The sequence below is a fragment of the Oncorhynchus mykiss genome, chromosome 22 (assembly GCF_057628025.1).
Source record: "Oncorhynchus mykiss isolate SJ-2025 chromosome 22, ASM5762802v1, whole genome shotgun sequence".
NCBI lineage: Eukaryota > Metazoa > Chordata > Actinopteri > Salmoniformes > Salmonidae > Oncorhynchus > Oncorhynchus mykiss.
Genome location: NC_143043.1, coordinates 51,926,465 through 51,950,251, shown reverse-complemented (window position 1 = coordinate 51,950,251; position 23,787 = coordinate 51,926,465). Strand labels below are relative to the sequence as shown.

At 45.9% G+C, this 23,787-nt stretch overlaps 1 protein-coding gene across 2 annotated transcripts in view; it reads right to left on the bottom strand.

The window, feature by feature from the left end:
• Positions 1-23,787, bottom strand: part of LOC149972912 (guanylate-binding protein 1-like) — a 48,601-nt gene that overhangs the window by 4,057 nt on the left and 20,757 nt on the right. Inside the window, exons 1-8 of one of the 2 annotated variants that reach the window (XM_090216451.1) lie at positions 15,949-16,240; positions 15,001-15,195; positions 6,693-6,820; positions 6,420-6,529; positions 5,630-5,826; positions 1,043-1,285; positions 660-940; positions 118-330 (exon numbers count right to left, since the gene is read on the bottom strand). In XM_090216451.1, coding sequence (XP_090072577.1) covers positions 118-330; positions 660-940; positions 1,043-1,285; positions 5,630-5,826; positions 6,420-6,529; positions 6,693-6,820; positions 15,001-15,172 — 1,344 coding nt within the window. In that variant the 5' untranslated portion in view covers positions 15,173-15,195; positions 15,949-16,240. Of the gene's footprint in view, positions 1-117; positions 331-659; positions 941-1,042; positions 1,286-5,629; positions 5,827-6,419; positions 6,530-6,692; positions 6,821-15,000; positions 15,196-15,948; positions 16,241-23,787 lie in introns of those variants that run through there. The other variant, XM_090216452.1, reaches the window with a different exon arrangement.

Genomic DNA, 23,787 nt, shown 5'->3' with positions numbered 1-23,787 from the left:
AAACCGTAACCAGCTGACTGAAATTAGTTGAAATATTAAATTGTTTATTACTGACTAATGATGGATGTTTTTGATTCTCTAAAACTATGATGTTGCTGTTTGGTTTCTAGCTCTTACCCTGACTCCTTTGTTAGGCTCAGCCCGGTACTGTGCCACTATGTTGTCATGGTCATTGCAGTAAAGCTTATAGCCTCCTGGTGTGGCGTAAGTTCCCTCCTTCATCCCCTGATCCATCAGAGCAGAGAGATTCTCCAGAAGGGCCTTGCACTTCTTCTCGGAGGCATCCTTGTTCTGTTTGAAAAGGTCGTCGGAGTGGTTGACAATGGCCTCCTGAAAGATTTATTGGGAATTTTCACATTCAGGCATGTGAACACTGGTATGCCATGTTCCTACAGTGATAAAGGGTTACATATTGACTCCATATCTACATTAGGCTTTTATTCAATATAGAGTACATTTAAATCCAAGATTTAAAATCTCATCTGAACAATCATTTTCACAGTAGTGTTCTTTTGTCTCAATAAGTTAATTGATTGAGGAATTGCACTGATTGGCCATATTCCACCTGGTGTCATTGGTGTTGCTGTTGATGATTATACTTTTGTTGCATAAGCTTATCAATCATGTACCAGGCACAGATCTAGAATGATGATCCATACCGCCAGAGCTTTCAAGAATTCCCCATTGTCGTCTTTGAAGGATCGCTTCATGAATGCCTTTGTGGCCTGGGTCTCTGAGCGAAGATGGTTCTCTGACAGCTGATTGACGTCCACTGGGAATAAGGCCTTCACATCCTCCATTCCCTTCTGGTACACCGCCAGGCCCTCATTCACAGCAGCCTGGTTCTCAATTTTAGCCATGGCCAACACAGCATTCTCCAGACAGGGCACATTGCCTTTGGCTATGGTCTCCACATAGGTGGTGACCAAGTGGCCCAACACTGCAATTAGATAGAGGTGGGAGGAAAAACATGTGGCACTAAATATTTAGGAAAACCTCTCTCTTTTTCACATACTGTCCTGTAGGTGGATGTCTGACTCACTCTCTCCAGTCAATGTGTGTCCCCCTATAACAGTCTTCATACGGCTCTCCTGGAAAATAAAGCGGCAGAAAGTATCTGCGACCGCTCTGAAGCGTTCAGAAAGCTCAGCCTCGTCCATGGAGTCCAGTCGGTGCATGTTGTCAGGAGTTGTAGGGGAGGGGAACACAAAACACTTGCGTGATGGGAAGAAGTTCCGGATGCACTCTCGCAGGAAGTTGTAGTCATTGATCTTTTTACTAGTACCTGAAAGATAACATTGGCATTACTAGATTTTATAGTACATACAGATCTTGGGTACGTCCCAATAATATCTCCTTTCTCCTCCATCCTATCAGAGCTCTTGCAACATGAACTGACATGGTGTCAACCCAATCAAAGGATCAGAGAATGAATCTAGTACTGATAACATAAGCTACAGCTGGCTAGCACTACAGTGTATAAAGTGTGGTGATTAATTGACTCAAAGAGAAAGACAATAGTTTAACAGATTTAAACAAATGTATTTCTTTAAAAATGAAGGAGAAGCGATAGAGTGATAGAGTGCTACATCTTCTTATATTTTTTCTACCTTCACTTAGCTAGTGAATGCAGCTAGTTAGATTATCCTACTCAAACAACCAGCTAAAACAGCAAGGGATGCTATGTTACCCAGCTGAATGTCTATCCAACACTGGAACTCTTCCAATGTAAGATTTTGGTTTTATTAATTTATTGCCACCGGGGCCCACCGGTTTAACTGCTAAACTGCTTGCTGACTGTTAACTGTAACGTTACTGCATGAATGTAGCTGATTTAGTAACACCTTACTTCTATTAACTACAGTGCCTTGCGAAAGTATTCGGCCCCCTTGAACTTTGCGACCTTTTGCCACATTTCAGGCTTCAAACATAAAGATATAAAACTGTCTTTTTTTGTGAAGAATCAATAACAAGTGGTACACAATCATGAAGTGGAACGACATTTATTGGATATTTCAAACTTTTTTAACAAATCAAAAACTGAAAAATTGGGCGTGCAAAATGATTCAGCCCCTTTACTTTCAGTGCAGCAAACTCTCTCCAGAAGTTCAGTGAGGATCTCTGAATGATCCAATGTTGACCTAAATGACTAATGATGATAAATACAATCCACCTGTGTGTAATCAAGTCTCCGTATAAATGCACCTGCACTGTGATAGTCTCAGAGATCCGTTAAAAGCGCAGAGAGCATCATGAAGAACAAGGAACACACCAGGCAGGTCCGAGATACTGTTGTGAAGAAGTTTAAAGCCGGATTTGGATACAAAAAGATTTCCCAAGCTTTAAACATCCAAAGGAGCACTGTGCAAGCGATAATATTGAAATGGAAGGAGTATCAGACCACTGCAAATCTACCAAGACCTGGCCGTCCCTCTAAACTTTCAGCTCATACAAGGAGAAGACTGATCAGAGATGCAGCCAAGAGGCCCATGATCACTCTGGATGAACTGCAGAGATCTACAGCTGAGGTGGGAGACTCTGTCCATAGGACAACAATCAGTCGTATATTGCACAAATCTGGCCTTTATGGAAGAGTGGCAAGAAGAAAGCCATTTCTTAAAGATATCCATAAAAAGTGTCGTTTAAAGTTTGCCACAAGCCACCTGAGAGACACACCAAACATGTGGAAGAAGGTGCTCTGGTCAGATGAAACCAAAATTGAACTTTTTGGCAACAATGCAAAACGTTATGTTTGGCGTAAAAGCCACACAGCTCATCACACTGAACACACCATCCCCACTGTCAAACATGGTGGTGGCAGCATCATGGTTTGGGCCTGCTTTTCTTCAGCAGAGACAGGGAAGATGGTTAAAATTGATGGGAAGATGGATGGAGCCAAATACAGGACCATTCTGGAAGAAAACCTGATGGAGTCTGCAAAAGACCTGAGACTGGGACGGAGATTTGTCTTCCAAGAAGACAAAGATCCAAAACATAAAGCAAAATCTACAATGGAATGGTTCAAAAATAAACATATCCAGGTGTTAGAATGGCCAAGTCAAAGTCCAGACCTGAATCCAATCGAGAATCTGTGGAAAGAACTGAAAACTGCTGTTCACAAATGCTCTCCATCCAACCTCACTGAGCTCGAGCTGTTTTGCAAGGAGGAATGGGAAAAAATGTCAGTCTCTCGATGTGCAAAACTGATAGAGACATACCCCAAGCGACTTACAGCTGTAATCGCAGCAAAAGTTGGCGCTACAAAGTATTAACTTAAGGGGGCTGAATAATTTTGCACGCCCAATTTTTCAGTTTTTGATTTGTTAAAAAAGTTTGAAATATCCAATAAATGTCGTTCCACTTCATGATTGTGTCCCACTTGTTGTTGATTCTTCACAAAAAAATACAGTTTTATATCTTTATGTTTGAAGCCTGAAATGTGGCAAAATTCGCAAAGTTCAAGGGGGCCGAATACTTTCGCAAGGCACTGTATGTTGATTATGACGTTAGCTAATATGGTGATAACGATGTCGACTATGTGTAGCGGTTAGCGGTTATGATATGAAGGTTTGGCTTTTTTTGCCTGGTCAGCTAGACAGCTGATGTGTTGTGCACTGAAGTCTACAAGCAAAGGGAAAAGGTGTTAGGAGATGCGAGAAGGAATTATATATTATATATATATTATAATGTGCAAAAGAATCATACTGTTTGTATGTGGCTCCTATGAAAGTGAACTGTGTTTGCGTGTGGTCAAGGGTGTATTAATTCCGCAGATTCTGTTGAAAAACATTTCTTAAATGGAAAGAAACGGGGATAAACATACCTGCATTTGTCCAATGGAAACTCTCGTTTGCAAAAAAAATCTTAAACGTCACTGACCTGTTTCATTCATCTGCTTGATCTTATATTTAGCATCACATTGAAGTGTTTTACCACGCTCTTTCTATGTAGAAGAACCCCTAACAGTATTATAGACACTATGTCCTGGGATTTACTATGGTCTTCTATGTAGAAGAACCCCTTACCTTCTAACAATTCTTGGGTAGCTTACATGTGTGTGTTTGTGAGTGTCTCAGCTTTTCATATCAGGGTCATAATAGTCTGTAGCTCAAACTGTTTGGACATTACAGATGTTTTTTTGTGAGGAGAACTGTTTTCGGGACCCACCCGTGTCACACAAACTCCACTCTATCTCAGCCCCCATTAATCACACAGGTTAATGGTTGGTTCCTGCAGATGAAGAAGGAATAGACAAATCTGATGCAAAAAAAGGAGTATGTAGCTCAAACACACAATGTTTAAAAGGGGTTGAAGTTAATAAATCACGCTGGTGTGATTGTGCGACTCAAAGCGAGGGCCTACCCGCGCCCCCACCCGGCTCCTGTGTGCTCTCTTGCCAGTTAGGGTGAGGCTACTTGAAGAGAGAGGGCGGCTCCTGTGTGCTCTCTCCACAGTTAGGGTGAGGCTACTTGAAGAGAGAGGGCGGCTCATTGTGTGCTCTCTCACCAGTTAGGGTGAGGCTACCCGAAGAGAGAGGGCGGCTCCTGTGTGCTCTCTCACCAGTTAGGGTGAGGCTACTTGAAGAGAGAGGGCGGCTCCTGTGTGCTCTCTCACCAGTTAGGGTGAGGCTACTTGAAGAGAGAGGGCGGCTCCTGTGTGCTCTCTCACCAGTTAGGGTGAGGCGGACAGATTCGGTGCCTGTGTCTGCCTCGGTCAAGCACCGTTTGCCTCTCTTCCCAGACATGTTGATGAACGTTCCTGTCCCACCCCAGTAAACCGTTTCCTACCTGGACTTTCGAGACTGGGCTAGCTAACCAAGCGCTGCATATAACTAGCTTTTCCTTCCTGCCCACAGTTGAGTTGCTGGGGTAGCTCTCTTGTTAAGAATACGTAGCTTAAATTCGCTTGGTTATTCTAAATAGTCAAAGATGCTAGCTAGCCTTCCTTGCCAGAGCCCCTTTTGCTTCCCGCACCTCAACTCTTTTAATTCCTGGGAATTATATTGAATTACTATTTGCTCCAGTCTGTTACAACAGCTGTCTGTCCCATTCCCAGGTATGTTACAAGGTATTTTGTCACCAGTAGCTATGACTGGTCTGTAGGGTAACCTCCATGATAAGGCTTTTCCCCTTGGTCTATTTTTTAATGCATGCCTTCCAGCACTGGGTGCCAGCCGGTTGCCAGAACGCATCTTACCGCCTAAACCGAGTGAGGCTCATCACTGATCGCCAGAGCCTGTGTACCCAGAGTGGGCTAGGCTTTAGGCAAACCTTGGCACATGAACACAGGTTTTTCAACTGAGATCCACAGTGTTCACGAGTGTAAAAACTGGTGTGTCTCCCACATATGAGTTAGATGAAAAGTGTCCCATCTCCACATTCAGACACACAGTTGTCAAGATTGGTGGAAGAATCTCTCCCAGTCCCAGGATTTCATTGGCCTTGTCAGGCATGATTGTAGATCCTTCAGCCAAAGTCGCGAGAGTACTCCTTCAGGGAACAGTAGTTATAGTCATAAGGCTACACTTTGCATCATACCGTGGTATATTGTCTGATATACAGCTGGAATGCTGTTTAAGCCAATCAGCATCTAGGTCTCAAACTACCTGGTTTATATGAATGAAAATCACCTTTCTTGAGTTGCAGGGAATTCTCCAGATACTGGTCTGGAGTGATTTCTCTGCCGTCGATCTCGAGCTGTAGAGTGAAATCTCTGACGGTCCACACAAAATTAGGAAAGAACTGCATAAACTGGGTGCCCTCTCCTTCCTCCTCATCGACAGTGGAAGACTTTACCTTGATCCTCTCTGTCAGGTCGTTCACATATCTGTAGGACCGGTTGAGGATTGATACAGCATTTCCCAAAGCTCATGTCAGTGTCATGGACAGTTTCTGTACAGGGACTTGAACTTCAGGGAAATTACAAACAAACAAACTAAGTAATTTTCAGTTTAGATTTCAATTGACACAGTAACGCCATTTGTTTGAAAGTCACCGACTTTGCTTTTCGTCCACATCAGCTCTTCATGTTCACTGAAGCTAAGAATCAATCACAGGAACCGGCATCCTGAGATTTCTCAAACCCTTTACAGTTTCCAGAGAAATAAATGACTACGTAGCACTGATAAACACGACATATGCAACATGCATATAGTATATTTAATTAAATGGAACATATTTAGTTGGTGAATTATGAACATTTAAATGATCTACCATATCACTGATTAGGTCTAGCCTACAATTAAATCATGTTAAAATGTACATACAAATTCATGAAAATGTTCATCACAATTAGCTAGGCTACCACTAATATGGCTGAGATGACTGTCAAAAGCCTAACAAACAAGCAAACTATCATATCAAATACCACAACAGATTATGTCCACAAGAATGGAGCCAAATGTTCAACCAAAAGGATACTGAAGCTTCTCCACAGCATCATTGTCGATGGTCCCTCGACTGTTGTAGACCAGAGTACTGCTTAACAGAATGGCCAGCGAGAAGATCCAGGCATCATTCTTAGAATCCCCCTGAAACAAGTATCACAACATGTATCGGATCTCCGACGAAGTAATCATCTTGTTTAAATAATGAGGGTGCAGATACAGTATGTGTTCACTGTGCTTTGTTGGTAAATGAAGGAATATGAATCTTTAATGTAGATTGTAAAGAGATTGAGCTTTGACCTCCCACCTTCTCCACATCCCCCAGTCCCTCTGTATCCAGCAGCACGAGGGTGTGGTCTGTTTTTTCAGGATGAGGGACACACCACATCCAGATGCCCTTAGTCTTAGACTGGATGGTGGCTCCAAGGGCAAAACCTAAATCAACAGAGATTGATGAGGACATTTACAGTATAAATATTAAACCAGCCTATAACACTGTTACAGAGCTGGATCAGAGCTACTGCAGACCTGAACTAGCTAGGTACTAGCAAAGCCCTAGACCAGAGTTAGTTAGTACGGACCAGAACTAGCTAGCTACTAGCAAAGCCCAAGACCAGAGTTAGTTAGTACGGACCAGAACTAGCTAGCTACTAGCAAAGCCCAAGACCAGAGTTAGTTAGTATGGACCTGAACTAGCTAGCTACTAGCAAAGCCCAAGACCAGAGTTAGTTAGTACGGACCAGAACTAGCTAGCTACTAGCAAAGCCCAAGACCAGAGTTAGTTAGTACAGACCAGAACTAGCTAGCTACTAGCAAAGCCCAAGACCAGAGTTAGTTAGTGTGGACCAGAACTAGCTAGGTACTAGCAAAGCCCTAGACCAGAGTTAGTTAGTACGGACCAGAACTAGCTAGCTACTAGCAAAGCCCTAGACCAGAGTTAGTTAGTACGGACCAGAACTAGCTAGGTACTAGCAAAGCCCAAGACCAGAGTTAGTTAGTATGGACCTGAACTAGCTAGCTACTAAAAAAGCCCTAGACCAGAGTTAGTTAGTACGGACCAGAACTAGCTAACTACTAGCTACGCCTTAGACCAGAGTTAGTTAGTACGGACCAGAACTAGCTAGGTACTAGCAAAGCCCTAGACCAGAGTTAGTTAGTACGGACCAGAACTAGCTAGCTACTAGCAAAGCCCAAGACCAGAGTTAGTTAGTACGGACCAGAACTAGCTAGCTACTAGCAAAGCCCAAGACCAGAGTTAGTTAGTACGGACCAGAACTAGCTAGGTACTAGCAAAGCCCAAGACCAGAGTTAGTTAGTACGGACCAGAACTAGCTAGCTACTAGCAAAGCCCAAGACCAGAGTTAGTTAGTACGGACCAGAACTAGCTAGCTACTAGCAAAGCCCTAGACCAGAGTTAGTTAGTACGGACCAGAACTAGCTAGGTACTAGCAAAGCCCAAGACCAGAGTTAGTTAGTATGGACCTGAACTAGCTAGCTACTAAAAAAGCCCTAGACCAGAGTTAGTTAGTACGGACCAGAACTAGCTAACTACTAGCTACGCCTTAGACCAGAGTTAGTTAGTACGGACCAGAACTAGCTAACTACTAGCTACGCCTTAGACCAGAGTTAGTTAGTGTGGACCAGAACTACTACAGAACAGAAGGTATGTAAGGGTTTTCCTGTGGTGAAGGAGAAGCGGACCAAATTGCAGCATGGTGGTTATTCATGTTCTTTAATAAAGGAACTAGACATGAAATAACTAACAAAACAATAAATGTGCGAAAACCTAAACAGTCCTATCTGGTGCAAACACAGAGACAGGAACAATCACCCACAAACACACAGTGAAACCCAGGCTACCTAAGTATGATTCTCAATCAGAGACAACTAATGACACCTGCCTCTGATTGAGAACCATACTAGGCCGAAACATAGAAATACCCCAAAACATAGAAAAACAAACAGACTGCCCACCCAACTCACGCCCTGACCATACTAAATAAATACAAAACAAAGGAAATAAAGGTCAGAACGTGACAGTAACCCCCCCCCCCCCCCAAAGGTGCGGACTCCGGCCGCAAAACCTTAACCTATACGGGAGGGTCTGGGTGGGCGTCTGTCCGCGATGGCGACTCTGGCGCGGGACGCGGACCCCACTTCACCATAATCTTAGTCCGCCTTATTGTCTGCTTCCGTGGCCACCTAACCACGGCGACCCCTCTAAATGACCCCACTGGACTGAGGGGCAGCTCGGGACAGAGGGGCGGAAGCGCTTGGCTGAGGGGCAGGGGCTCTTGGCTGAGGGGCAGGGGCTCTGGCGCCTCTGGGCTGAGGGGCTCTGGCGCCTCTGGGCTGAGGGGCTCTGGCGCCTCTGGGCTGAGGGGCTCTGGCGCCTCTGGCTGACTGGCGGCCCCTGGCTGACTGGCGGCACTGGCGGCCCCTGGCTGACTGGCGGCACTGGCGGCCCCTGGCTGACTGGCGGCACTGGCGGCCCCTGGCTGACTGGCGGCACTGGCGGCCCCTGGCAGACTGCCGGCACTGGCGGCCCCTGGCAGACTGCCGGCACTGGCGGCCCCTGGCAGACTGGCGGCCCCTGGCAGACTGGCGGCACTGGCGGCACTGGCGGCCCCTTGCAGACTGGCGGCACTGGCGGCCCCTTGCAGACTGGCGGCACTGGCGGCGCCGGGCAGACGGGCGGCTCAGGCGGCGCTGGGCATACGGGAAGTTCCGGCAACGCTGGAGAGGAAGGCTCTGGCAGCGCTGGACTGAGTAGCTCTGGCGCCTCTGGAATGAGGGGCGGGAGCTCTGGTAGCGCCGAACAGGCGGGAGACTCCGGCTGCGCTGGAGAGGAGGAAGGCTCTGGAAGCGCCGGACAGGCGGGAGACTCCGGCAGCAGCGCCGGACAGGCGGGAGACTCCGGCAGCAGCGCCGGACAGGCGGGAGACTCCGGCAGCAGCGCCGGACAGGCGGGAGACTCCGGCAGCAGCGCCGGACAGGCGGGAGACTCCGGCAGCAGCGCCGGACAGGCGGGAGACTCCGGCAGCGCTGGAGAGGAGGAAGGCTCCGGCAGCGCTGGACACGCGGGAGCCCCTGTAAGGATGAGCCGGAGAGACAGCTTGGTGCGGGGGACTGCCACCGGAGGGCTGGTGCGTGGAGGTGGTGACGGATAGACCGGACCGTGCAGGCGCACTGGAGCTCTTGAGCACCGAGCCTGCCCAACCTTACCCGGTTGAATGGTCCCGGTCGCCCTGCCAGTGCGGCGAGGTGGAATAGCCCGCACTGGGCTATGCAGGCAAACCGGGGACACCGTGCGCAAGGCTGGTGCCATGTAAGCCATGGCACTTGGCTCGATGCCCACTCTAGCCCGGCCGATACGCAGAGCTGGAATGTACCGCACCAGGCTATGCACCCGCACTGGGGACGCCGTGCGCTTCACAGCATAACACGGTGCCTGCCCGGTCTCTCCAGCCCCCCGGTAAGCACAGGAAGTTGGCACAGGTCTCCTACCTGGCTTCACCACAATTTCTGTGTGCCACCCCTCCAAGAAATTTTTGGGGCTGACTCTCGGGCTTCCATCCACGCCGCCGTGCTGCCTCCTCATACCAGCGCCTCTCCGCCTTCGCCGCCTCCAGCTCTTCTTTGGGGCGGCGATATTCTCCAGGCTGTGCCTAGGGTCCTTTTCCTTCCAATTCCTCCTCCCATGTCCAGAAGTCTCTCTCGCGCTGCTCCTGCTGCTGCCCGTTACCACGCCGCTTGGTCCTGTTGTGGTGGGTGATTCTGTAAGGGTTTTCCTTAGGTGAAGTAGAGGCGGACCAAAATGCAGCGTGGTGGTTATTCATGTTCTTTAATTTATAAAGAAACTACACATGAGATAACTAACAAAAACAACAAACGTGAGAAAACCTATAACAGTCCCACCTGGTACAAAGACAGGAACAATCACCCACACACAGTGAAACCCAGGCTACCTAAATATGATTCCCAATAAGAGACAATGACCAACACCTGCCTCTGATTGAGAACCATATCAGGCCAGACATAGAAATAGACAAACAAGACATCCAACATAGAATGCCCACTCAGATCACACCCTGACCAACCAAAACATAGAAACATACAAAGCAAACTATGGTCAGGGTGTGACAAGACCAGAGTTAGTTAGTGTGGACCAGAACTACTGCAGACCAGAACTAGCTAACTACTAGCAAAGCCCTAGACCAGAGTTAGTTAGTGCAGACCAGAGCTAGGGGGGAGGGGGAGATAGTTGCCCCATTTTAGGGGGCAAAAAGTATTGGGACAAAATTCACTTTGAATTAAATGGTAAATAATGTATTGTGTCATATTTGTGTCACTTTTGTTGTAAATAAGAATAGTACATGTTTGTAAACACTTCTACATTAATGTGGATGCTACCATGGTTACGCATAGTCCTGAATGAATCGTGAATAATGATGAGTGAGGAAGTACATACCCCCAAGACATGCTAACCTCTCACCATTACAATAACAGGGGAGTTTAGCATTTTATATCATACCTCCAAGACATGCTAACCTCTCACCATTACAATAACAGGGGAGTTTAGCATTTTATATCATACCTCCAAGACATGCTACCCTCTCACCATTACAATAACAGGGGAGGTTATCAAGTTTCTTTAAAATGGTATAAAATACTTCTATGTTTGAGGAATATTAATTATGAGATTTCTGTTGTTTTGAATTTGGCGCCCTGCACTTTCACTGGCTGTTGTCATATCGATCCCGTTAGCGGGATCTCAGCCATAAGAAGTTTTAACAGTGGCGTGCCGTCGGCCTGGGGCCTGGGCCTTCAGTGAGGTCCTACACAGTCCCACCCAAATTAATCCACCTCTTATTACCATCATTATGATGCCATGGCTCTAGACACTATACATTTAGACAGAAACGCAGTATAACCAGGTGTTGCGTCACCTTGAAATTGACATTTTTATTCAGAGAATTGCAGGTGAAGAGTACAATACAGTACAGTTCAACTAATAGGCAAGAACATAGTCAAGTGCAACAGAGGTATATTAATATTCTTCTTCTATCCATTTCTGGTCCACAAACTTTGAGCTTTATGTCCAAATAAAAAGTATTTTCAATATTTCCCTATTTTTCTTCACCTTTTCATTGTGCAGCTCCGTTGCCCTGCGCGCTTGTTCGTTGAGCTGTAGATCCATTCGGGTGTCCCCAAAAGTTTTCAAAAGCACCATTGCTTGTAAGTGCCCAGCTGTACTTTGGTGTCTCGTTGCTGTCTTGGTTAGACAACTCAAGTTCGCAAAGCCAGTGTGGCTCCAAACACCAAATTGATCACTTGCAAATAATAGGCATTCCCAGCAGTACAGTTTGCAGTGCTTCTCGGAGCCTGTGAGCCATTGATAGCGCTCGTAGTTGGAACTTTGAAAGTGGCGAACGAACCCCTTTCCCGCCTGTGACAGGCTTTGTAGCGTCGGCGTCGGGCGACCTCTCCTTACAATGTCTAACTTTTCTTGGAAAGTTCGTCTTGAGAATGGCGTTATAATTATATCCTCGACCAAATCGATATCTTCTCCTCCTTCCGCCATTGTGGGTTGAAAAAACAGCTTAGTAGTACGCAAATTAAGTTTTCAAATTCAGTTTCCTAGTTCTGCATAGACCTGCCCATATAGGACCTGCCTCTCAATATTGGTAATCCAATCAAAAGACGTGCACGCACTACGCCTGCTAGCTGGCTCCTGTGTAACACTGGAGCCAGCCAGCAGGCGTACAATAGCCAACTCTAAAGCTGATTGGTTGACACAAAATGTTAATTTCCATTCCCTTTAAGCTACAAGCGCCCGCACTGTTGATTCTGAAGGCCTGAGGGCAGATTTTAGACCCCTGGCAACACATGATGGCTGCATATGATTGGATAAAAGATCTAATATAAAGACCAGCCCTCCAAATCTCAACCTGGGGCTGGAAGCAGTGCAACCAAGAGGAAAGCTATGAAATGAAGAGTATAAATCTTACTCTGGGGAGTAATTTAATACATATTTGTGGGAAAATATATTTAAAAATATATATATATTCTGATGATGTTTAGGCCAGCAGAGAAGGCCTTGCTGGCCCTGACGGCCCACCACTGAGTTTTAAGTATACAATTATTATATATATATTTATATACAAATATATATATTATTAGCATTACTTTATAACAATATTTAACAACCAACTCTGTAATTACAATTTTATAACAATATTTAACAACCAACTCTGTAATTACAATGTTGTTACATGGGATACATATGTATTTAAAATGTACTTACCCAGAAGCAAGCAATTTAATCTAAAGTGAGGTGACATGTTGAATTACTATGTAGTTACAATGTAACAACCTTTATAGACAACAGACTAACCAGGAAAAATTAGGTTTGTTTGACATCTCAGTTTGACTTCTCTTTCAAGGTCGAGAAAGGAATTTCAAGGTCGAGAAAGGAATTTCAGAAGCAGATTTCAATACTTTTGTTTAAATCTATCAAAAGTAGAGAACTTTCCAGACCGTGAGTGGTCTTGTTTCACTACATGTAATGAGGTCACGAAGAAGGGGTCCTTATGGTAAAGCTGACCCTGCTCCTTCATGATTCATTTAAGATTTTAGAAAAATCTGAGTTGGCCAAAATTCTGCACACGTTTTTAAGGAATCACAGTTTTGGGAGAAATACTCCCTGACGTCACAGAGGGCTGTTGTCAGGAACCACATAAGTGTAGTATCTGGGATCTGCAGCTGTTTATATTAGTTACTGTGCTGTTACTAAGCAGTAATGCATTACGGCAGTGTTACGTTACTACACCTAATAGGAAATGCACATGCGCACTGGGGTGCCGGGAACTGTAGAGCACGAGGGGTTTTGACTAAACGAAAACTAACTGTAACAGTCTCCTGCCTGGTCATTTCTCCACAACACAAATATTACAATAAGATAATTTTTAAAACATTTTTACAACCACATTTTGGGAGAGTTTGAAATTGTTATCCTTTCCTCAGGACACGGGCATTTTTGTTCATAGAGAAAACACGGAAATTAGTTAAAACAAATGAATATATACAGTCGAAGTCAGAAGTTAACATACACTGTTGGAGTCATTTAAACTCATTTTTCAACCACTCCACAAATGTCTTGTTAACAAACTAGAGTTTTGGCAATTCGGTTAGGATATCTACTTTGTGCATATGACACAAGTAATTTTTCCAACAACTGTTTACAGGCAGATTATTTCACTTATAATTCACTGCATCACAATTCCAGTGGTTCAGAAGTTCATATACACTAAGCTGACTGTGCATTTAAACAGCTTGGAAAATTCCAGAAAATTATGTCATGCCTTTAGAAGCTTCTGATAGGCAAATTGACATAATTTGAGTCGATTGGAGGTGAACCCGTGGATGTTTTTCAAGGTCTACCTTCAAACTCAGCGCCTCTTTGCTTGACATCATGACAAAATCAAAAAAAATCAGCCAAGACCTCAGAAAAAATTGTAGACCTCCACAAGTCTGGTTCATTCTTGGGAGCAATTTCCAAACGCCTGAAGGTACCACGTTCATCTGTACAAACAATAATACGCAAGTATAAACACCATGTGAAAACGCAGCCATCATACCACTCATGAAGGAGATGCGTTCTGTCTCCTAGAGATGAACGTACTTTGGTGTAAAAAGTGCAAATCAATCCCAGAACAACATCAAAGGACCTTGGGAAGATGCTGGAGAAAACGGGTACAAAAGTATCTACATCCACAGTAAAACGAGTCCGATATCGACATAACCTGAAAGGCCACGCAGCAAGGAAGAAGCCACGTTTCCAAAACCGCCATAAAAAAGCCAGACTACGTTTTGCAACTGCACATGGGGACAAAGATCGTTGTTTTTGAAGAAATGTCCTCTGATCTGATGAAACAAAAATAGAACTGTTTGGGCATAATGACCATTGTTATGTTTGGAGGAGAAAGGGGAGGCTTGCAAGCTGGAGAACACCATCCCAACCGTGAATCACGGGGGTGGCAGCATCATGTTGTCGGGGTGCTTTGCTACAGGAGGGACTGGTGCACTTCACAAAATAGATGGCATCATGAGGGGGGGAAATTATGTGGATATATTGAAGCAACATCTCAAGACATCAGTCAGGAAGTTAAAGCTTGATCACAAATGGACAACGACCCCAAGCATACTTCCAAAGTTGTGTCAAAATAGCTTAAGGACAACAAAGTCAAGGTATTGGAGTGGCCATCACAAAGCCCTGAACTCATCCTATAGAAAATGTGTGGGCAGAACTGAAAAAGTGTGTGCGTGCAAGGAGGCCTACAAACCTGACTCAGTTACACCAGCTGTCAGGAGGAATGGGCCAAAATTTACCAAACTTATTGTGGGAAGCTTGTGGAAGGCTACCCGAAACGTTTTACCCAAGTTAAACAATTTAAAGGCAATGCTATCAAATACTAATTGAGTGTATGTAAACTTCTGACCCACTGGGAATGTGATGAAAGAAATAAAAACTTAATGGATTGTGGTACCAAAAAAGACTGAGGCACAGATGATGTCCAAACCTGTTTGTAAAGTAAGATATATTTGTCTCTCACCACTTCTCTTCTGAGCCAGCTTGTTCATGAGGTAGGACTTTCCGGTGCGATACAGCCCGACCACAGACACAACTACGACGTTCTGTTTCAGTCCCATCAGGTAGTCGATGGCCTCTGGTTCTACGCAGAGCTCTCCGTCAGCGTTTTTAACAAGGCACATTGGGGAGTCCATGGTCAAGTGGCTTCACAAGATCGCTTAAAAGCAAGTTAATCATCATTAATACTTATTTTACCTCTATAATGCTATTCATTATCATGTCAATAGCAAAATACAACACATTTGGTCATTATAAACCATTTTACTTCTAATAATGATCTGTAACAATAATAAATAGTAAATAGTTTGACAGCATCTTAAGATACAATTCTAATGCAGGGATCTCCTGCTCCAGTCCAGTAGTGACTGGTTCTACAGGCTTGTATTGTAGTCCAGCACTAACATGTCTGATTCAAAATATCAAGGTCCAGGTTTATACAGGCTTCTACTGTAATCCAGCACTAACATGTCTGATTCAAAATATCAAGGTCCAGGCTGAAGATCATCATTAGTAGATAATTTGACACAGGTTTGTTATTGCTATTGATGTTTGTCTGCCAGAGTGATAATACGACATGAGAACAATTCTACAGCCAAATCAGGGTGGGGCAGCTGATATAGATAAACTCTAAAACATATTGATCATGAAGGAACGCCTGGGGTGACAAATGTTATAAATGTCTCTTCATAATTATACAACGATCAGAGTTTTTCAGTTTGGTATCTTTAGTACAAGCAATAGGAAAGTGGTCCCTGAAATCATTTTTAAAAACACCACTGTCCAAGCTCTTATGGAGTCAATTTGTCAGGATTAGGTCAACCAGCGAAGAGTTTGAAGATAATTTTTTTCCATGAATACCTGTGGGTTTGGAAATCAGAAGAGTCAGGTTAAAGTCAGGCTTGATACTCACATATCGTAGTTTCGCTGAGAGTCAAGGATCCTCTGCAAACCAATTTGGCAATGATGGCAAAAGCAGTAAGCAGCAGGCTATTTAAAGGCTGCAGACACTGAAAGTGAAAGTGACCTCCTGTCTTATGAACTCTTTCATTATCGAAGTTATACAATAATGCATCATAACAGAAACTGCTGTGGAAACTACCCCAGATTCCAAGTGCCTGGGGGAAATTGGGGGAAATTTTGCGGTGATATGATTTGTGAAAGGGGGATGCAGACACTTTTTTTTGCCCGTGCTACAGACGGCTATATCGGGTCACTAATACAGAACTATTAAAGACACAGTGCACTATTTTTGAGAGAAAAAAAAAGTTAATTTCTCAAAATATATGAGTTAATTATGAATATATGTTTTTTATCCTGATTTCTCAGGGATGCTGCAGCACGCTCTGCAACCTTACTTCCTTGTTGCAATGGTCCTAAGGTACTATGCGTTTTGACAAAAGGGTTTATCAAGAAAAAAGTCATAAAATACTAATTTAAGGCAGAAAGGAAATGGAGGACTAAACAAACAAATGCAGAGATTAATTTCTTATTTGCTGAGTTTTAATCCATTCTTAGTTTCAAGAGAGGAGGTGAATAGTCTGTAGTGCTAGTAAGACTAGAGTATAGGAAGTAGGAAAAAATACCTTCAGTGGTTATATCCATTACAGCTATTTAAAGGCTGCAGATACTGAAAGTGAAAGTGACCTTCTGTCTGATGAACTCTTTCATGACCTAAGTGCTACAAGAACCCATCAATACAGGAACTGCTGTGGGAAACTACCCCAGATTCTAAGTGCCTTATATTCATTGGGGGGAATTTTGTGGTGATGATGTTTCGTGGAAGAGGGATGCAGACGTTTGCTTTTGCCCCTGCTACAGACTGCTATATCGGTCCACTAATTCAGAGCTAGCGAAAGGCACAGTGCACTATTTTTCAGAGGATTATCTTTTTTTTTTCTCACAAATTCAGATTTTTCAGGGGGTACTGCAACACCCTCAGCAACCTTAATTCCTTGTTGCAATGGTTCTAAGGTACTAGAGTATAGATCAACAGTAGGGGAAAAGGACCTTCTGCGGTTATATCCACGGGGCGCAAAAGTTCATTAAATATTGTCCAGCTGTAGGACGGATGGGGGGGCGGTCTGGTTGAATAAAGAGAAAAGAATCCATGAAAAATCCATAAACAAATCATATTTCTTGTATAATTTACATCGGTTTTCTCTTTCATTATTTTTATCTATCTGGCATGAGTGTTTAAGCCTAGATTTTAGGGCCTAATTTTACCCACACCAAATAGCCTACAAGCCAATCCCCAAATGCTTTTGTGAATGGTTGATACAGTACGAGTTAATCCTCATGAATTAATTAAATAATATTTCATATTTGAGTATTACTTATTAAATGCCACAAATAAATCATAACACTCTCTTTCTTGTGCCAAGAGACTACATTAATGTATATTTTATTCCAACCCAGCATTACCACGATATTAAAATATTTAAAGGACGACTGTTTTGGCCACGCGCTCAGGACTGCTTTATGAGAAAAATAACATGTCTCCGTCGTTGTTTTTAAAGAGGCACATTTGGGAATCCATCCATTGGACCATCTGTATCACCGCCTGGTACTGCAACTGCACCGCCCGCAACCGCAGGGCTCTCTAGAGGGTGGTGCGGTCTGCCCAATGCATCACCGACCGGGGGCACACTGCCTGCCCTCCAGGACACCTACAGCACCCAATGTCATAGGAAGGCCAAAAAGATCATCAAGGACATCAACCACAAGAGGCATTACCTGTTCATCCAGAAGGCAAGATCAATACAGGTGCATCAAAGCTGTGACCGAGACACTGAAAAGCAGTTTCTATCTCAAGGCCATAAGACTGTTAAATAGCCATTACTAGCCGACTACCACCTGGTTCCTCAACCCTGCACCTCAGAGGCTGTTGCCCTATATACAGTGGGGCAAAAAGTATTTAGTCAGCCACCAATTGTGCAAGTTCTACCACTTAAAAAGATGAGAGAGGCCTGTAATTTTCATCATAGGTACACTTCAACTATGACAGACAAAATGAGAAATAAAATCCAGAAGATCACATTGTAGGATTTTTAATGAATTTATTTGCAAATTATGGTGGAAAATAAGTATTTGGTCACCTACAAACAAGCAAGATTTCTGGCTCTCACAGACCTGCTCCTCTGTCCTACACTCGTTACCTGTATTAATGGCACCTGTTTGAACTTGTTATCAGTATAAAAGACACCTGTCCACAACCTCAAACAGTCACACTCCAAACTTCACTATGGGCAAGACCAAAGAGCTGTCAAAGGACACCAGAAACAAAATTGTAGACCTGCACCAGGCTGGGAATACTGAATCTGCAATAGGTAAGCAGCTTGGTTTGAAGAAATCAACTGTGGGAGCAATTATTAGGAAATGGAAGACATACAAGACCACTGATAATCTCCCTCGACCTGGGGCTCCACGCAAGATCTCACCCCGTGGGGTCAAAATGATCACAAGAACGGTGAGCAAAAATCCCAGAACCACACGGTGGGACCTAGTGAATGACATGCAGAGAGCTGGGACCAAAGTAACAAAGCCTACCATCAGTAACACACTACGCCGCCAGGGACTCAAATCCTGCAGTGCCAGACGTGTCCCCCTGCTTAAGCCAGTACATGTCCAGGCCCGTCTGAAGTTTGCTAGAGAGCATTTGGATGATCCAGAAGAAGATTGGGAGAATGTCATATGTTCAGATGAAACCAAAATATAACTTTTTGGTAAAAACTCAACTCGTCGTGTTTGGAGGACAAAGAATGCTGAGTTGCATCCAAAGAACACCATACCTACTGTGAAGCATGGGGGTGGAAACATCATGCTTTGGGGCTGTTTTTCTGCAAAGGGATCATGATGACTGATCCGTGTAAAGGAAAGAATGAATGGGGCCATGTATCGTGAGATTTTGAGTGAAAACCTCCTTCCATCAGCAAGGGCATTGAAGATGAAACGTGGCTGGGTCTTTCAGCATGACAAGGAGTGGCTTCGTAAGAAGCATTTCAAGGTCCTGGAGTGGCCTAGCCAGTCTCCAGATCTCAACCCCATAGAAAATCTTTGGAGGGAGTTGAAAGTCTGTGTTGCCCAGCAACAGCCCCAAAACATCACTGCTCTAGAGGAGATCTGCATGGAGGAATGGGCCAAAATACCAGCAACAGTGTGAAAACCTTGTGAAGACTTGCAGAAAACTTTTGACCTCTGTCATTGCCAACAAAGGGTATATAACAAAGTATTGAGATAAACTTTTGTTATTGACCAAATACTTATTTTCCACCATAATTTGCAAGAAAAATCCCCCCAATTTTTTTCCTCATTTTGTCTGTCATTGTCACGCCCTGGTCTTAGTATTCTGTGTTTTCTTTATTATTTTGGTCAGGCCAGGTTGTGACATGGGTTTATTATGTGGTGTGTTTAGTCTTGTTTTTTTTGTAGGTATTGGGATTGTGGTATAGTGGGGTTATCTAGAAAAGTCTATGGTTGCCTGAAGTGGTTCTCAATCAGAGGCAGGTGTTTATCGTTGTCTCTGATTGGGAACCATATTTAGGCAGCCATATACTTTGAGTGTTTCGTGTGTGATTGTTCCTGTCTCTGTGTTTGCACCAGATAGGCTGTTTAGGTTTTCGCGTTACGTTTCTTGTTTTGTATTGTTCGTGTTTATTAAACATGTACCAAATTAACACGGTGCATTTTGGTCCGATCCTTGCTACACCTCTTCAGAGGAGGAGGAAGAAGAAAACCATAACAGTTATAGTTGAAGTGTACCTATGATGAGAATTACAGGCCTCTCTCATCTTTTTAAGTGGGAGAACTTGCACAATTGGTGGCTGACTAAATACTTGTTTGCCCCACTGTAGATGCAGTGGTTGCTCCTTTAAAAGTTGCATCATACTGCAGCACACCTTGCGGGCTGCTGCAGTTATTTTATTGTCGGCAATTTTTTCTGTTAATGCAAGTTAGTGTTAGTTTGACTGACAGAGGGAATCTTTGAGAAGCATTTGATAGTCTTCCATATTGGCACTGGCGCTGTACAACGTGATGTTCGGGAGTAGGCTACAGCATAAGAGGATTATAGGATTCTGAATTGTTTCCATTCATTAGACAACTTTGTTAAAATATTTCTGTAAATCAGTGATATTTATTCCCATAGTAATTCGTTATGGATCCATAACTAAATCAACATCTGCATTTTGAAAGAGTAGGGTTTCCCTTTGTAGTCCGTAATAGTTCTCAAGCCCTGCCGACGAGCGTCAGAGCTGGTGTAGTAGGATTCAATCTTAATCCTGTATTGACGCTTTGCTTGTTTGATGGTTCGTCTGAGGGCATAGCGGGATTTCTTATAAGCGTCTGGATTAGTGTCCCTCTCCTTGAAAGCGGCAGCTCTAGCCTTTAGTGCTGTCACGAATCTCGCCGAAGATGGTGCCTCTTCCTGTTCGGGCGGCGCTCGGCGGTCGTCGTCGCCGGCCTATTAGCTGCCATCGATTCCCTTTCCGTTTGTTTCTGTTTATTGGGTAATTGGGTACACCTGTTATGAGTTAGTGTTTGTTTGTAGACTATTTAAGGGCACTAGGCCCACTGGGTATTTGTGCGGGCTTGTTTTCTGTTATCTGGTGTATGAGTGTGATCTATATTTTTTCGGACAGTTTTAGTCCGTTGTATTTTGGGACGGGTTGCGCCCTGGTGTTTTGCATGTCATGGCTCCACAGTCTATGGAATAAAATATCCACGAACTGAATTACCTGCACTCTGCGCTTGACTCCTCCACTCACCATTGTTAGAAGTTGTAACAGAAGCCCGCACCTATTAAATGGAGTCAGCAGGAGCAGCGACCACCCCTCTCCCAACTATGGAGGAGCGCGTTCATCACCATACAGCTGTCCTCCATCGGATCGGTACAGCGATGGACCAGATGATGGAGAGGATGGAGCGATGGGAGAGGAGTGGTCTACCGACGTCTACCCCAGCTCCCCCACAGACGACGCCACCTACTCCACCTACGTCGTCCTCTGGGTCCAGCACATTGCGTCTCTCCCCCCCGAGGGAGTACGATGGAGCGGCGGCTGGGTGCCAGGGATTTTTGCTCCAGCTCGAGCTCTACCTGGCTACCGTGCGTCCGGCTCCCTCGGGTGAGGAGAGTGTGAGCCTCCTCGTCTCCTGTTTAACGGGCAGGGCCCTGGACTGTGCCAACGCTGTCTGGAACAGCCCAGACTCGGCTCGGGACAACTACCTGGAGTTCACACGCCGTTTTCGAGCTGTGTTCGACCACCCACCAGAGGGCAATGCGGCGGGTGAGCGACTGTTCCACCTCAGAAGGGGGACGAGGAGTGCGCAGGACTTTGCGTTGGAGTTTAGGACCCTAGCTGCTGGTGCTGGGTGGAATGACAGGACCCTGGCTGCTGGTGCTGGGTGGAATGACAGGACCCTGGCTGCTGGTGCTGGGTGGAATGACAGGACCCTGGCTGCTGGTGCTGGGTGGAATGACAGGACCCTGGCTGCTGGTGCTGGGTGGAATGACAGGGCCCTGGCTGCTGGTGCTGGTTGGAATGACAGGACCCTGGCTGCTGGTGCGGGGTGGAATGACAGGACCCTGGCTGCTGGTGCTGGGTGGAATGACAGGACCCTGGCTGCTGGTGCTGGGTGGAATGACAGGACCCTGGCTGCTGGTGCTGGGTGGAATGACAGGGCCCTGGCTGCTGGTGCTGGGTGGAATGACAGGACCCTGGCTGCTGGTGCTGGGTGGAATGACAGGACCCTGGCTGCTGGTGCTGGGTGGTATGACAGGGCCCTGGCTGCTGGTGCTGGGTGGAATGACAGGACCCTGGCTGCTGGTGCTGGGTGGAATGACAGGACCCTGGCTGCTGGTGCTGGGTGGAATGACAGGGCCCTGGCTGCTGGTGCTGGGTGGAATGACAGGACCCTGGCTGCTGGTGCTGGGTGGAATGACAGGACCCTGGCTGCTGGTGCTGGGTGGAATGACAGGACCCTGGCTGCTGGTGCTGGGTGGAATGACAGGACCCTGGCTGCTGGTGCTGGGTGGAATGACAGGACCCTGGCTGCTGGTGCTGGGTGGAATGACAGGACCCTGGCTGCTGGTGCTGGGTGGAATGACAGGACCCTGGCTGCTGGTGCTGGGTGGAATGACAGGGCCCTGGCTGCTGGTGCTGGGTGGAATGACAGGGCCCTGGCTGCTGGTGCTGGGTGGAATGACAGGGCCCTGGCTGCTGGTGCTGGGTGGAATGACAGGGCCCTGGCTGCTCGTGCTGGTTGGAATGACAGGGCCCTGGCTGCTGGTGCTGGGTGGAATGACAGGGCCCTGATTGACCATTACCGTTGCAGTCTCCGGGAGGACGTCCGCCGGGAGCTAGCTTGTCGGGACACAACTCTCTCCCTTGATGAACTAATAGACATGTCGATTCGATTGGACAACCTGCTAGCTGCCCGCGGGCGTTCAGAAGGGGTCCTGTCAATTCCACCTTCCAGCCCTCCCGCTCCCACTCCAATGGAGTTGGGAGGAGCTGCATCTAGGGAGACCAGAGGAGGAGGCTCCTCCTGCGCCTATTGTGGACGGAGAGGACACACTTCGGACCGGTGCTGGAGGAGTTCCTCTGGGAGTCGAGTTGGCCGGCGGAACACTTCTCGGCCACCCCAGGTGAGCAAGCACCAAACTCACCCAGAGCTCCCTCTTGGTCACATGTTTTTGTTTATTTTTTCCCTTAGTTTTTTTCCCTCTCTTCAGCATAAGGCGCTAGTCGATTCAGGCGCAGCTGGGAGTTTTATGGATCGCGGACTCGCCCGTAAATTGGGTATTCCGTTAATGCAGATAGACCCACCTGTCCCCGTGCACTCCTTAGATAGCCGACCGTTAGGGTCAGGGCTGGTCAGGGAGGCCACGATTCCGCTGGACATGGTAACGCAGGGGGATCATAGGGAGAAGATCAGTTTCTACCTTATTGATTCACCTGGGTTTCCAGGGGTGTTGGGGGTTCCCTGGATGGCTATTCACAATCCCCTCATTTCCTGGAAACAGGGGGCTCTTCAGGGGTGGTCAGACGAGTGTTCGGGTAGGTGTATAGGAGTTTCCATATGTGCCACGACGGTGGAGAGTCGGTGGAGAGTCCAGACCAGGTTTCCACCGTGCGCATTCCCCCAGAATATGCCGATTTGGCTATTGCTTTTAGTAAGAAAAAAGCGACCAAATTACCACCCCATCGACGGTGGGATTGCGTGATAAACCTCCAGGAGAACGCTGCACTTCCCCGGAGTCACGTGTACCCACTGTCACAGGAGGAGACGTTGGCTATGGAGACATATGTCACGGAAGCTCTGAGACAGGGGTACATTCGGCCCTCCATGCGACCCGTCTCCTCAAGTTTCTTTTTTGTGAGGAAAAAGGAGGGAGGTCTGCGTCCGTGCATTGATAATTGAGGTCTCAATTCGATCACAGTGGGTTTTAGTTATCCGCTACCTCTCATCGCTACGGCGGTGGAATCATTCCACGGAGCGCATTTCTTCACAAAACTGGATCAAAGGAGCACGTATAATCTGGTGCGTATTCGGGGAGGAGACGAGTAGAAAACAGCGTTTAGTACCACATCAGGCCACTATGAGTACCTCGTCATGTCGTATGGGTTGAAAAATGCTCCAGCCGTCTTCCAATCCTTTGTAGATGAGATTCTCAGGGACTTGCACGGGCAGGGTGTGGTAGTCTATATTAATGACATCTTGATTTATTCTGCCACACGCGCCGCGCATGTCT